Consider the following 14730-nt stretch of genomic DNA (forward strand, 5'->3'; position numbering starts at 1 on the left):
CTCTGTGGCCCTCCAGCAAGCGCCTCCTTCAGAGGAGAGGCTGGGACTCCTCCGTGGATCCGTCACCAGAACCGGGGCTGAAGTTCCGTGACGGAGGCCGGGTCCGTGTTTGGGGCGGTGGGGGGGGAGGGCCCTCCTCTGAGGTGGCCGTCATCCTTGCCCCACGACTCCGGTCCTCCTGGCAGGCTTGTCCTGTGACTGCCACTAGGTGACAAGAGGCGGCGGCCTCCTTTGGAGCCCAGCCCTTGGTCCGTCCCGCTCAGCATCGTCTGCACTGACTGGCAGCGGCTCCCACGGGTTCCAGGCAGGAGCCTTTCCCAGCGGGGGCCTTCAGATGTTCTGCCACGGAGTTGCGGCCCCCTCCCCTCAGGGGCGTGGCTTAACGGGGGTCCGTGGGCAGCCCCCCATCCAAATGCTAACCATGGCAGGCCCTGCTTAGTGGAGGGGGCAGTTCAGGCTTGCGGGGCCAGCTCTCCTCCCCGTCCTGGTGGGGTTGGGAACAAGGCAAGAGGTCTGTCCTCGCAGCGGTCCGTGGGCCGGCTGAGCTTCCAGAGGGGCGCCCCCTCCACCGGGAGGCATGGGCGCCGCCACTGTGTTCTGTGGGGCAGAGTTGGGGGGACAGACAGGGTCGCTCAGCACTGCCCCTGGGCCCAGGCTGTTGGGGCCCTCGGCCTGCAGAGCTCTCCCCGGCCCCCCCACCCAGCCTCTCAAGGGCTCCCGCCTGCCTTTCTCCCCACAGCCCCGGGCGGACGTGTGGGACCTTCGACAATGAGATCGTCATGATGAACCATGTGTACAAGGAGCGCTTCCCCAAGGTAAAAGAGAGGGGCAGGTCTCTCTCTCTCTCCCCGCCCCACATGGCATGGCTTTGCAGACCTCCCTCGTGTCCGGCGGGGCGGGGTGGGGTGGGGTGGGGCTGGTCCTCCTCAGAGCTCCCTTCCCTGGGAAGGGGGGCTCCAGCCTGGAGCTGCCGTTTGGACGCTCCTCCCCTCTGCGCAGAGCTGGGGGGGGGCAGCTCTCCGCGCACGGGTCAGGATGCTTCCTTTGCATGGTCTCGGCTTCTCCCGGCCTCCTCATGCTCATGGTGGGGTCCAGCTGTGTGTGCAGGTGGGGTGGGGAGATGCTTGCCCCTGACTCAGCCCCAAAGTGGATCCAGCCTCTCGCTTGGGGGGGGTGGCTGGGGGGCACGGCGCGGCCAGAGCGCTCAGGCACAGGATTCCGTCCTGGCGCCCTCCCCGGCTCTGTGCAGTTGGCGGTGATGGCCGCGGAGGGATGCCTCCTCTGATGCAGGCCTCTGCACGCGCTCAGAGGCAGGCAGGCAGGCAGGCTCGTGCTCCCGCCGCCGTGCCCGGGCGTCCCCGCGGGGGCCTTCGGTCTCCCCGGCCCCCACCCACCCACCAGCCCCTCTTCCCCCCCGCCCCCCGCTGCTGCAGGCCACGGCCCAGATGGAGGAGCGCCTGGCGGAGACCATCTCCAGCGCCTCGCCCGGCAGCACCCTGCCCCTGGCCGACGGCGTGCTGGGCTTCATCCACCACCAGATCCTCGAGCTGGCCCGCGACTGCCTGGCCAAGTCCCAGGGGGCCCTCGTCACCTCCCGCTACTTCATGGAGCTGCAGGAGAAGCTGGAGAAGATGCTGAGAGACGTGAGTCTCCCGAGAGCTCCCCGTCGGCCGGGGGGGGTGTTTCCCTGCTGCTCAGCCCCTTCCTTTGGGGCACCCCTCCTCCTCCTCCCCCCCCCAACAATAACAACCCCGCCTCTGCTGCTGCTCCCCCCCCCCCATCAGGCCCAGGAGCGATCCGAGAGCGAGGAGGTGCGCTTCGTGGAGCGGCTGGTGCGGAAGCTTCTGATCATCATCTCCCGGCCGGCCCGCCTGCTGGAGTGCTTGGTGAGGACGGAGGCCCGCTTGCCTGGCCCGCCAGTCCCTGGCTCTGGTCTACCTGGCAGGGTTGTTGTGAGGACAGACGTGCGGGTGTGGGGTGCCCTGGGCTCTTCCCTTTGGGGAGTGGGTGAGCCCCTGCTTGGCGGGTAGTTCAGTCCCCAGCCGCCTCTCCGGAGAGGGACCCCGGCCCCTTTGAAGGCAGACGGGCCGTACGGCAGTGGCCCTGAGCCATCGGCCGCGCAGAAGGGCAAGAACTTCAGGCAGGCTCGTAACCGACCATAAAGACAACACAGAGAGGCCCTGCTGGATCAGGCCAGGATGGCCAAGTGGAGCCTTCATGTCCAGTTGCAGTCTACCTCTGAAGAGCAGGGGCTGGGCAGCGAAGGCCGTGGCCTCCCTGCCCTGCTGGTGGGCTTCCTAGAAGCATCTGGCTGTCCCCTGTCGGAGACAGGATGCTGGGCCCACTTAGGCCGGATCCCGCAGGGCTCTCTCCTTTCTCACGAGGCCATGGCCAGGAGTGCCGGTATGCAGACCTTTGGGCCAGGGGTGAGAAAGGCCCAGCATCCCAGCCCTGCCCTGGGAGTGGGAGCCTTCTTGAGGGGGGGAGATGCCCCCAGTCCCCAGGAGGTGTCTCTCGCTCGGCACGCAGCTTGGGAGGAGAGCCGGGCCGGGGACGCCTCTGCCCAACAGGGCAAGGCAGGAGCCCAGCCCCGGATGTCGAGACAGCGGCTCTCGCCTCCTGCTTCTGAGGCTAGCAGCTGCACACCCTCCCCTCCTGCTCCGTCCTCCTTGGCCCCACTCCCTGATGGGGGCAGGAGATGCAGGGGTCAGTGCTGCAAGAAGGGCGTCCTCAGGAGATGACCCCCAGGTCCACCCCCCTCCAAGGACCGTTCTTTGAACCCAAGGGATGCTTCTCTTCCACAACTTGTGTGGCAGAGTCGAACTGCATTTCAGTCGCCAGACTCCGGGGCAGAGGCAGCTCTCATCAATTAAAGGCCAGGTCCCTGCCCCTGGTAGCCTGCAGTTAGGCATGAGGTGACAACAGCGAAGAGAAACGGGGGCGGGCTAAAACAGGGAATTCGTGGGGTGCCGTATGCCCCTGCATCTCCACAGCCCTTGGGTAGGTTGCGAGTCAGGTCGGTGGCGAGGCCAGGCTTGCTTTGCGGTTTCGAAAAAGGAAAACCAAGTTGCTAGCCCTCATGAATGTGAAGATAGCCTTGGAAGCTTGTGAGGAATGCCCGGTGGGTTTGGGGGCCCGAATGGGTGTCATCCTGTTCTCCTCCTCCTCTCCCCACTGCAGGAGTTTGACCCAGAGGAGTTCTACCACCTGCTGGAGGCGGCGGAAGGCCACGCCAAAGTGGGGCAGGGGGTCAAGACGGACATCCCCCGTTACATCATCAGCCAACTGGGGCTGGCGAAAGATCCTCTGGAGGGTAAGGAGAAGGTGGGCGGGATTCTGTGATTGCATGGTCTCTGTGTTCAAACCTGTATTGATTGATTGATTTGATTTGATTTGATTTGATTTGATTTGATTTGATTTGATTTTTATACCGCCCTTCCGAAATGGTTCAGGGCGGTTTACGATTAAAACAGAAACCATTAAAACCAACAGCAATTAAAACAGAAATATAAATATAAAACACCAATTAACAATTAAAACATCTTTAAAAAACAATTAAACTACCAGAACAATTAAAACCCTGAAAACCAGGGTTTTAGACTTGTCGTCGCGTGTTCCATTTTAATATCTGTATTGTTTTAGCGGTTTAATGGTTTCGTGTTGTTTTCAAACGTTTTGGAAACTGCCTCCAGATGATGTTCATGAAAGGCGGTAGATAAACCTAACAATGAGTGAACAAACAGACCGAGTCAGCCACAGGGAAATGCCCATTCCACGGCCTGGGTGGCCGTCTCTCTCTCTCTCTCTCCCTTTCTCCAGAAATGGTTCACCTTGACCAGGTGCACGGCGGCTCCCCCGCCGGACCCGAGCAGCAAGACGAGCACCCCGAGGTGAGGCCGCCCCGCCCCGCTCCCTCCATCCCAGCCTTCTGTAGCCCATTCAGGCCCTGGAATCTCGGAGAAGATTCCTGACGGCAGCCCGAGAAATGCTGCCGGTCAGTGTAGGCAACCCTGAGCCAGAGACGGCTCGGTAGCCTGACTCGGTGGGAGGCGGCTGGAAGGTTGCTGCTTCCCTTTCCTCTGCCCCCCCACCCCCCTTGGCTGGTGTTTGGGTGCGGCAGGGCCTGTGGGCAGATCCTGGCCTGACCCCCAATCCCCCCCCTCCTTCCCAGAACCGGACTTCCGCCCCCGCCTCTCGGAGGAAGCCCTGCGAGAGCGACTTTGAAACCATCAAGCTGATCAGCAACGGAGCCTACGGGTGAGTGGCTGCAGAGGCAACACCGGAGGGGGGGGGCCTCGTTCAGGACCCCCAGGGCCCGCCCCTCCACTTAGCTGTGGCCTCTTCCCCCCCCCCCGACCTCCAGGGCCGTCTACCTGGTGAGGCACAAGGAAAGCCGGCAGCGCTTTGCCATCAAGAAGATCAACAAGCACAACCTGGTGCTGCGGAACCAGATCCAGCAGGTCTTTGTGGAGCGGGACATCCTGACCTTCGCCGAGAACCCCTTCGTGGTCAGTATGTTCTGCTCCTTCGAGACCAGGCGCCACCTATGCATGGTCATGGAGTACGTAGAAGGTGAGGCTGGCGGGCCAGGGGGCCTCTCCTCTCTCCCCCCCTTCCCTTCCCTGCCCTGCATGTCTGCAGATCCGCCAGGCCTGGGCTGAAGTCCCAGGGCGGCCCCTCAGGATTCCCTCTCCCAAGACTGGCGGATCTTGCCAGTCAAAGTTGCTAGTCCTTATGGGCAACGGGCCGAGCAAAGGCTGAATCCCGGGCTCCGTCTCAGGAGCAAGGGTGGGGAGGGCATGAGAGGGTGCCTGGCTGGCTCTCCCACTGACCGGGGAGTTGGGGGTCAGCTGACCTCGCGTCTCCCTCCGGTGCAGTGCCCCCCCCCTTTCCGCTGCTGGCCTTTGTCCAGACGCCTCCAAGGGTTTTGAAAGGGAGGTCGGGGCTGGAACTCGAATGGCCTGGCCTTCCGGGATTTTTAAATTGTTGTCAAGGGTTTTTAAACTGTTTTATGGTTTCACTGTTCTATGGTATTTTATAACTTTTAATTGTTGGTTGATTTTAATTGTTGTTGTTTTGTTTGTAAACCGCCCTGAGCCAATTTTGGAAGGGCGGCATAAAAACTGAATGAATGAATGAATAAATAAATAAATAAAGTAAACGAGAAGGGAGGAGGAGAGCTGGTCTTGGGGTCGCCAGCATGCATGGTCCCCATAGCTAAGCAGGGTCCGCCCTGGTTTCATTTGGATGGGAGACTGACTTGTGTTGAGCACTGCAGGAGATTCCCCTGAGGGGGTGAGGCCATCGCTCAGTGGAGGACCCCCTGCCTGCTTGCCTGCAGAAGGTCCCAAGTCCCTTCCCTGGCGGCATCTCCAGGGTAGGGCTGAGAGAGACTCCTGCCTGCTGCAACCTGGGAGAAGCCGCTGCCCCTCTGGGTAGGCAGTCCTGAGCTTTCCGGGCAAAGTCCAAAGTGCTGGTTATTACCTTTGAAGCCCTGAGTAGCTTAGGTCCGGGTTATCTGAGGGAACGCCTTTCGCTCCAAGATCCCCACTGCTCATGGAGATCATCAGGAGGGGTCCGTCTCCGGGTGCCACCAGTTCATCTGGTGGCAACCTGGGATCGGGCCTTCTCTGTTCTCGCTCCTGAGTGGCGGAACACGCGCCCCATGGATCTGAGGCCTCTTCCTTGGGGGCCTTCAGGAGAGCCTTCAGATCCCATCTTCTGATGATATTTAAAAGATGGCCTGGCTTTTAATGATATTTAGTTTTAATGTCATATAGCTTTGATTGTAATTTTAATCTGCTTTTAATTGGTTTTTGATTTTTAACTCCTGAGGAAACTTAGCGGTTTCCGGGACAAGGACAAGTCCATGTGTGGATTGCAAACTGGTTGAAGGACAGGAAACAGAGGGCAGGGATAAATGGACAGTTCTCTAAATGGAGGGAAGTAAGAAGTGGGGTCCCCCAGGGATCTGTACTGGGACCGGTGCTTTTTAATTTATTCATCAATGATCTAGAAGCAGGGGTAAGCAGCGAGGTGGCCAAATTTGCAGATGATTCCAAAGTCTTCCGGGTAGTGAAATCCGAAATGGATTGTGAGGAGCTCCAAAAGGATCTCTCCAAACTGGGGGAGTGGGCGACAAAATGGCAAATGCGGTTCAATGTTAGCAAGTGTAAAGTGATGCACATTGGGACAAAAAAACCCAACGTCAAGTATATGCTGATGGGATCCGAGCTGTCGGTGATGGACCAAGGGAGGGATCTTGGGGTCATGGTGGACAGCTCGTTGAAAGTGTCGACTCAATGTGCGTCAGCTGTGAAAAAGGCCAATTCCATGCTAGGGATCATTAGGAAGGGGATTGAAAATAAAACGGCTAACATTATAATGCCCTTATACAAAACTATGGTGCGACCACACTTGGAGTACTGTGTACAATTCTGGTCACCACATCTAAAAAAGGACATGGTAGAACTGGGAAAGGTGCAGAAGAGGGCAACCAAGATGCTCAGGGGCCTAGAGCACCTTCCTTATGAGGCAAGGCTACACCACCTGGGGTTTTTTAGTTTAGAAAAAAGACGACTGCAGGGAGACATGAGAGAGGTCTATAAAATCATGCATGGTGTGGAGAAAGTGGAGAGAGAGAAATTCTTCTCCCTCTTTCATAACACCAGAACCAGGGGTCATCCCATGAAATTGATTGCCAGGAAATTTAAGACCAGCAAACGGAAGTACTTTTTCACACAACACATAATCCACTTGTGGAATTATCTGCCACAAGATGTGGTGGTAGCCAACAACCTGGATGGCTTGAAGAGGGGTTTGGATCACTTCAAGGAGGAGAGGTCTGTCAATGGCTACTGTCAGAGGGCTGTAAGCCACCTCCAGCCTCAAAGGCACGATGTCTCTAAGTAGCGCTTGCAGGGGAGTAACAACAGGAGGGAGGGCCTGCCCCTTTCACCTCCTGCCTGTGGGCTTCCAGAGGTGTCTGGTGGGCCACTGTGTGAAACCGGATGCTGGACTAGATGGGCCTCCTTGGGCCTGATCCAGCAGGGCTCTTCTGACATTCTTAATTGTTTTGTTTTTGTTTCTAATGTAAAGCGTCCTGAGCCATCTTTGGAAGGGTGGCATATAAATAACAAACAAACAAACAACCGATGGACCAAGGGTCTGACTTGGTATATGGCAGCTGCCTTCTGTCCCTAGAAGGCGTTGGCCGGGATCTTGAAGGGGCTGGCTGTTTCCCGTTCTCCTTCCTCTTCGCACTGCAGTCTCCCTTTCCCACTGGGGAGCTAACGGGATCGGGGCCTTGGCAGGCGGGGGTGTGAACAGGCTGACCTGTCTGCGTGACGGCGAGGTCCCCACTCCCGCCCAGCCCTTCTTGGCTTTTCCCCCCTCCTGCAGGCGGGGACTGCGCGACTCTGCTGAAGAACATGGGCCCCCTTCCCGTTGACATGGCCCGGATGTACTTCGCCGAGACGGTTCTGGCCCTGGAGTACCTCCACAATTATGGCATCGTCCACCGAGACCTCAAGCCGGACAAGTAAGGCCCATGAGAGGCTGCCGGAAGTGCTTCTGCTGCAGGAGGGTGGGGGAACTAAATCCGCCCCCTGGTAGTGTGTTGCCCCTGGGAGGGTCCAAATCTCAACACACACACACACACCCAGCGGCGGCTTCTGTGGTGTGGAGCGCTGTGTGTCTGTGCGGTTCCCATAAGCACCTATTGGGCAGTGCCTGTGCCGTCGCCATCGGTGAGCTTGAGCCATTTTTTGGAAATGCGGCGGGTGTTGTATAAATGTTTGCATCTCCTTTAGAGATGGGGGGTTTCTCTCTGTATATTAGGCCCGTTCTCATGGCCAAAAGCTGGATGGGAGCAGCAGGGTCCAGCCAGGCGCCACAAGCCTTGTGGTCACTCCCAAGAACCGGCCGTGTGTCGGCAAAAGTAGAGGTCGAAGGAGGGAAAGTGACTGTGTGCTACCTGTGGTCTGGGAAGGACGGGGTGTGTGTGTGGGGCCAGCCCACTGCCTGTACCCACCAGCACTGTCTTGAGGGGTGAGGAAAAGCCCGCCCCGCCCCGCCCCTTCCTACCCAGATCATGGCTGGCACCCGATCCCTTCTGCCTCCTCCCCTTTCCCGGGAGGAGAGCTGGTCTTGTGGTCGCAAGCATGGATGGTCCCCTCTGTTAAGCAGGGTCTGCCCTGGTTTGCGTTTGGATGGGAGATGACGCGTGTGTGTGTGAGCACCGTAAGGTATTCCCCTGAGGGGGTGATGGGGAATCCGCTCTGGGAAGAGCCCCTGCCGGCTTGCCTGCAGAAGGTTCCCAGTTCCCTCCCTGGCAGCATCATCTCCAAGGTCGGGCTGAGGGAGAAGACTCCTGCCCGCATCCTTGGAGAAGCCGCTGCTGGACTGTGTCGTCGGTACTGTGCTAGGTGGACCAAGGGTGGACTCTGTCGAAAGCAGGTTCCTTTGGTCCTCGGGAGCAGCCATGGGCCCGGCGCTCGGCTGGGTGCCCCTCTCCACCCCAGATGTTGGTCGTGCAAACAAGCTGATTGATGGATGGAATGTTTTTGACCTGCCCTGTGGCCCAGCTCCAGGCCATCCGGAGGGCGGCTTAAAGAGACTCCCCCGAGCCCGGCTCCAGAGGGGAGGCCTGCAGCCTTCCCCGAGCCCGATGAAGTAGCCGGGCCACCAGAAGGAGTGACCGGCCCAGGCCGCCTTGGGCTGTTTCCATAGAGGCCCCGCGTCCAGATCCCCTTGGAGGGCCCAGTTCCGGGGCCCTGTCTTGGAAGGAGCACATTTTGGAGCGGGCCCCGAGGAGGGATCCAGAAGCAAAAGTCCTGCCAGGAACTGTGGAAGGCGTTGCTGGAGAAGGAGAGACACGGAGGGTGGTGGTGGAGTCATCCGAAAAGACCCGAAGGGCTGCCACAGTGGAGGAGCAAGCTTGTTCTCCTTTGGCTCCCGGGAGCAGGACTTGAGCCAGGCAGTCGGAAGGACAAGGCAGCAACAGCAGTCTTAGGAACAGAGGAAGCTGCCGTAGACTGAGTCAGACCCTTCCTCTGTCTGGCTCAGGCTTGTCTACCCAGACTGGCAGCAGCTTCTCCAAGGTTGCAGGCAGGAGTCACTTTCGGAGATGCTTCCAGGGAGGGAACTTGGGACCGTCTGCTCTTTCCAGAGTGGTGGCTCCATTATCCCCCGAGGGGAATCGCTGACAGTGCTCACACACGTAGTCTCCCATTCATCTGCAACCAGGGCAGACCCTGCTTAGCTAAGGGGACCAGTCAGGCTTGCTCCCACCAGACCAGCTCTCCTCTCCAGGGGAAGAGGCCGGGCCACCATCTGCCAGGGGTTCCTTGAGGCAGGGAGTTGGACTAGATGACCTCCGAGGTCCCTTCCAGTCCACGTCTCTGCCCCGCCCCACCCCACCCCACCCCTTGGGCTGCTTCACTTCTGAGACCACCTCCCCCCTCTCCCCCCCCGCAACCTTCCCAGCCTGCTCATCACCTCCATGGGGCACATCAAGCTGACCGACTTCGGGCTCTCCAAGATCGGCTTGATGAACATGACCACGAATCTCTACGAGGGCCACATCGAGAAGGACACGCGGGAGTTTGTGGACAAGCAGGTACGGCGGGGGCTGGGCTGAGGGGGCCCTGGTGGGGGCGAGGGAGGGGCTCTTCAGCAGCAGCTCACCCCCACCCACCCCGAATAGGGGCGGAGGGCTCTGTCTGCAGTGGAGGGCTTTGCGGGGACACCCCAGGCATCTCCCTCCCGCTGCTGCTGCTGCGACCCCAGAGTGGCCCCCACCCCCCTGCTCTCTGGCAGCTGTGGGGAGGGCCCCCCTTTGGCTCGGAGCTGGCTACAGAGCGCCCTGCATCCCTCCCTCTCCCCCCCCAGGTCTGTGGCACCCCGGAGTACATTGCGCCCGAGGTGATTCTCATGCAGGGCTACGGCAAGCCGGTAGACTGGTGGGCCATGGGCATCACCCTGTACGAGTTCCTGGTGGGCTGCGTCCCCTTCTTCGGCGACACCCCAGAGGAGCTCTTTGGCCAGGTGATCAGCGGTAAGTCCCAGGAGGAGGCCCCCGTCCGCGAGGGCTGCTGGGATTGGGGTCAGCGCCGTCCCCAGCGGCCTGGCAGGGCGCCCCCCCCCGGCCGGCCAGCCAGCCCCCGGCCTCCCAAACAAAAGGGCCTTTCAGAAGACCAGGACGAGACAAAAGCGCCCTTCTTCCTCTCTGCCTCTCGCTCGGCATGTGATGCGTCCCGGGGGCGAGCGGAGGGGGGGCGCGCCCTCTTTCCCACAGGGGTGCTGCCGTCTTGCCCCAGCGGCCTGCCCCGATCCCTGCACTCCCCCCGGCTGCCTTTCGGCCTGTTATTCCCAGGTCCCCGTGGTCTGTGAGCCAGTCAAGGGGATGGAGCTGGCAGCATGACACGCAAAGCCCGGCGGCTCCTCTGGTCAGTCTCCCCGGCGTCATCCCTGGAAACAGGCTATTCTGGGGTCGGCACTTCCGAGGAGGCTCCGTTGAGTCCTGCTGGGACAAAGAGCAGCGGAGAGATCTCTAGGAACAGAGGCAGCTGCCATATACTGAGTCAGACCCTTGGTCCACCTAGATCAGGATTGTCTGCTCAGACTGGCAGCGGCTTCTCCAAGGTTGCAGGCAGGAGGCTCTCTGCCAGCACTATCTCGTTGGAGATGCTGTCAGGGAGGGAACTGGGAACCTTCAGCTCTTCCCAGTGCTGCTCCATCCCCTGAGGGGAAGATCTCCCAGTGCTCAAACTTCTAGTCTCCCTTTCATATGCAACCAGGGCAGACCCTGCTTAGCTAAGGGATCAAGTCATGCTTGTGACCACAAGACCAGCTCTCCTTTCCTAAAAAGATCTCAAGTACAGAGCCAGGAAAGATCTTAGGGAATATAGGAAGCTGCCATCTACTGAGTCAGACCCTTGGTCCACCTAGATCAGGATTGTCTACCCAGACGGGCAGCGGCTTCTCCCAGGTTGCAGGCAGGAGTCTCTCTCCCAGCCCTATCTCGTTGGAGATGCTGCCCGGGAGGCAACTGGGAACCTTCTGCCTGCCCTTCCCAGAGCGGCCCCACCACCCCCTCCGGGGGAACCATCCCTTGCAGGGCTCCCACGTGTCGTCCCCCGTCCCGATTCAATCCGTCTCCCTCGTTCCAGACGAGATCATGTGGCCGGAGGGGGAGGAGGCGCTTCCCGGCGACGCACAGGACTTGATCACGCGGCTGCTTCGGCATTGCCCGCTGGAGCGCCTGGGCACAGGTACCGTGTGGGCGCCGCCCAGGGGAGCGGGGCTGGGCCGGGGTCTGCCTCCCGGGCCGTGGGGCTCGGCCCCGGTGACCTCCTCCTGTCCCCTCTGCCAGGGGGCGCCCACGAGGTGAAGCAGCACGCCTTCTTCTGGACCCTGGACTGGAACGGGCTGTTGCGGCAGAAGGCCGAGTTCATCCCGCAGCTCGAGGCCGAAGACGACACCAGCTACTTTGACAGTGAGGCCTGCTGGAGGGAGAGGGGGGGGGCAGGGGCGTGTGGGGCTGCAGGCACCGTAGCTCTGGGGCATGTGCAGAGAGGGTTTCTCCGTGTGTGTGTGTGTGTGTGTGTGTGTGTGTGTGTGTGTGTCACAGTGGCCCACCAGGTGCCTCTGGGGAGAGTGAGAGAGGAAGTGTGCAGCTCTTAACTGGGGTGGGGAGGGGAACATAGGAACATCAGCAGCTGCCGAATACTGAGTCAGACCCTTGGTCCCTCTCGCTCAGTATTGTCTACACAGACTGGCAGCAGTGGCTTCTCCGAGGTTGCAGGCAGGAGTCTCTCCCAGCCCGATCTTGGAGATGCTGCTGCCAGGGATGGAACCTGGAACCTAGATGCTCTCCCCAGAGTGGCTCCATCCCCACAAGGGGGAATCTCTTGCAGTGCTCACACATCAAGTCTCCCATTCAAGTGCAACCAGGGCAGACCCTGCTTAGCTATGGGGACAAGTCATGCCGGCGACCACAGGACCAGCTCCCCCTCTCCTGGGAGTCATGGAGAGGGCTGTGACCCTCCTCCATGACCCCCTCCCTTTCCCCCCCCCCCAGCTCGCTCGGAGCGCTACCGGCACCTGGCCTCTGAAGACGAGACCAACGACGAGGAGATGTCCCTAGAGATCCGCCAGTTCTCCTCTTGCTCCCACCGGTTCAGCAAGGTTTGGAGCCGTGTCCTGTCTGCCTGCCTGGAGGGGGGAGTTGCGGGTCGCATCCTGGCAGGCGCTGGGCCTGGGCTCCTAGCAGCCTGTGTGTTAGGGTTAGGGTTGGGCTGCCGCCTTCGCTCTGCGTCCGGCCGGGCAAGGCTGGCTCTCTCTCTCTCCTGGGGGATGGGAACCTCTCGGGGCCGGGCCTCCCCCCACCTCCCACGCCGCCTCCAGCCCACGGCTGTCTTTCCTCCTCCCCAGGTCTACAGCAGCTCCGAATACCTGGCTCAGCCCTGCAGCCTCGGCTCGGCCTCCTCGGAGCAGCAGAGCCGCGGGGCGGACAAGGAGGACCCGGCCGAGAGCTGGGACCGCAGCTCTGGGGACGAGGAGAAGAGCCGGGTCCTGGGCACCGAGACCAGGTGAGCCAGGCCGGCCCCGGGAATGCAGCCGCGGCGGCAGGAGGTGGGCCGTGGCCGGCGTCTCCACCGCTCCCCTGGGCCGCTGCTCCCTGCCCAGCCTCGGCTGAGCCTCCTTCCGCGCTGCTTCTTCTGGCCTCCGGCCGTGGCTGGAGACGAGCCCCCCCACATTCTGGGGGAGAAGAAGGCTCAGCTGCTGCCTGCCCCCCTCCCCCCCGCAGGCTCCGCGCCTGGACCTCGTGCGGCTCCACGGTCCACGCCTTCCGGCAAGAGCGCAGCCACAGCCCGGCCGTCCTGAGCAGCACCTGCAGCCTGGAGGCCATGCCCAAGTTCGCCTTCTCCTCGGAGGACGAGAGCCCTTGCAGGGGCCCCGGGGCCAAGCGGGAGCGCCCCATCTTCGTGGTGGGCGATTCGGAGGCAGCCGCGCCGAGAACCCCGGGCAAAGCTTCCGCGCTGGCAGGTGGGTGCCGCGGAACCTCGGGGAGGGGGCTGGAATCCCGGGCTTGCTTGGGTAGGATACAGCAGTCCTGGTCAGGGAGGGACATCCCTGACTCAGTGAGTTAGGAAGGAACAGAGGAAGCGGCCATAGACTGAGTCAGACCCTTGGTCCCTCTAGCTCAGTATCGTCTGCACAGACTGGCAGCAGCTTCTCCCAGGTTGCAGGCTGGAATCTCTCTCTCAGCCCGATCTTGGGAGATGCTGCTGCCAGGGAGGGGACTTGGAACAGAGATGCTCTTCCCAGAGCGGCTCCAACTCCCGAGGTGAAGATCTTCCAGTGCTCACACTTCTAGTCTCCCATTCACATGCAAACCAGGCGCAAACCCTGCTTAGCTAAGGGGATGTCATGCTTGCTACCACAAGACCAGCTCTCCTCTCCCCAGGGCCATTGGTTATTTTTATTTATTTATTTATTTGTTTGTTATATACTGCCTAATATAAAGTCTCAAGGGAGTTTACAAAATTAAAAACATAATGCAGAATATGAACATTTAAAATTCATAAAAAGATAAAAATCATAAATAAAAACACATTAAAATTCAAAAATATGCCCCACCTACATTTATGCCCCGCCTACTTTCCAATGGACAAGGCAGTTTAAAGGTAAAGGTAACGTTGTGCCATCGAGTTAGTGTCGACTCCTGGTGCCCCCAGAGCCCTGTGGTTGTCTTTGGCAGAATACAGGAGGGGTTGACCGTTGCCTCTTCCCACACAGTGTGAGATGATGATGCCTTTCAGCACCTTCCTAGATCGCTGCTGCCCGATAGAGGTGTTTGTATCAGTGGGGATTTGAACCAGCAACCTTCTGCTTGTTAGTCAAGCATTTCCCTGCTGCGCCACTTCAGGGACTACAAGCGTTAAAATAGGACCAAAAATACAACGTGCAAAACAAAACAAAACAAAACCGGGGTGGGGGTCCAGGGGAGGATCTCCACCATGTATCTAAAAGAAGCAGAGAGGAAAAGCAAACCCTCTAGCAGGCTGCGCATGGATAAAAGCTCCAAGAAAGCCAGCCAGAAAAGAAATGTCTTTTCCATTTTTCAAAGGCTATTTTCAAATATTCCCCCCCCCCATTTTTAAAGAATATTTATTATCAGACTTACCCACACAAAAAATTACAAACCAAAATTATTAACCTTGGCCCCCTCACCAAATTATAAACCATTACCTCTATAAAATTAAAGGTAAAGTGTGCTGTCGAGTCAGTGTTGACTCCTGGCACCCACAGAGCCCTGTGGTTTTCTTTTGGTAGAATACAGGAGGGGCTGACCATTGCCTCTTCCCACACAGTATGAGATGATGATGCCTTTCAGCATCTTCCTATATTGCTGCTGCCCGATAGAGGTGTTTCTCATAGTCTGGGAAGCACACCAGCAGGGATTCGAACCGGCAACCTCTGTTTTGCTGGTCAAGTTATTTCCCCGCTGCGCCATTAGGTGGCTTCTATAAAATTAGCACCCAATTAATAAAATTAAATATTAAATAAAATTAAATATTAAACACCTCAACAGAGACTAACAAAATGATACTTAACTAATGTCCCTGAAGGGGAAAATATACATTGGATTAAAAATACAGTCCCCTCCCTTTCTTCTCCTTTGAACTGTCTAAGCCAGGGTTCCTTAACCTTGGCCCCCCCCCC

The 14730-nt window shown here is 59.1% G+C and overlaps 1 protein-coding gene across 6 annotated transcripts in view; it reads left to right on the top strand.

The window, feature by feature from the left end:
• The window catches only part of MAST3 (microtubule associated serine/threonine kinase 3), a 55715-nt gene that overhangs the window by 33159 nt on the left and 7826 nt on the right, over positions 1-14730 (top strand). For all 6 annotated transcript variants that reach the window (XM_053297855.1, XM_053297857.1, XM_053297853.1 and 3 more), the window contains 15 exons: positions 740-815; positions 1434-1643; positions 1785-1886; positions 3181-3313; positions 3820-3890; positions 4172-4257; positions 4364-4572; positions 7402-7540; positions 9487-9619; positions 9892-10057; positions 11172-11273; positions 11375-11497; positions 12083-12189; positions 12436-12593; positions 12812-13050. In XM_053297855.1, the coding sequence (XP_053153830.1) occupies positions 740-815; positions 1434-1643; positions 1785-1886; positions 3181-3313; positions 3820-3890; positions 4172-4257; positions 4364-4572; positions 7402-7540; positions 9487-9619; positions 9892-10057; positions 11172-11273; positions 11375-11497; positions 12083-12189; positions 12436-12593; positions 12812-13050 (2054 nt within the window). The remainder of the gene's footprint in view (positions 1-739; positions 816-1433; positions 1644-1784; positions 1887-3180; positions 3314-3819; positions 3891-4171; positions 4258-4363; positions 4573-7401; positions 7541-9486; positions 9620-9891; positions 10058-11171; positions 11274-11374; positions 11498-12082; positions 12190-12435; positions 12594-12811; positions 13051-14730) is intronic.

Source organism: Hemicordylus capensis, chromosome 2 (assembly GCF_027244095.1).
Source record: "Hemicordylus capensis ecotype Gifberg chromosome 2, rHemCap1.1.pri, whole genome shotgun sequence".
NCBI classification, from domain to species: domain Eukaryota; kingdom Metazoa; phylum Chordata; class Lepidosauria; order Squamata; family Cordylidae; genus Hemicordylus; species Hemicordylus capensis.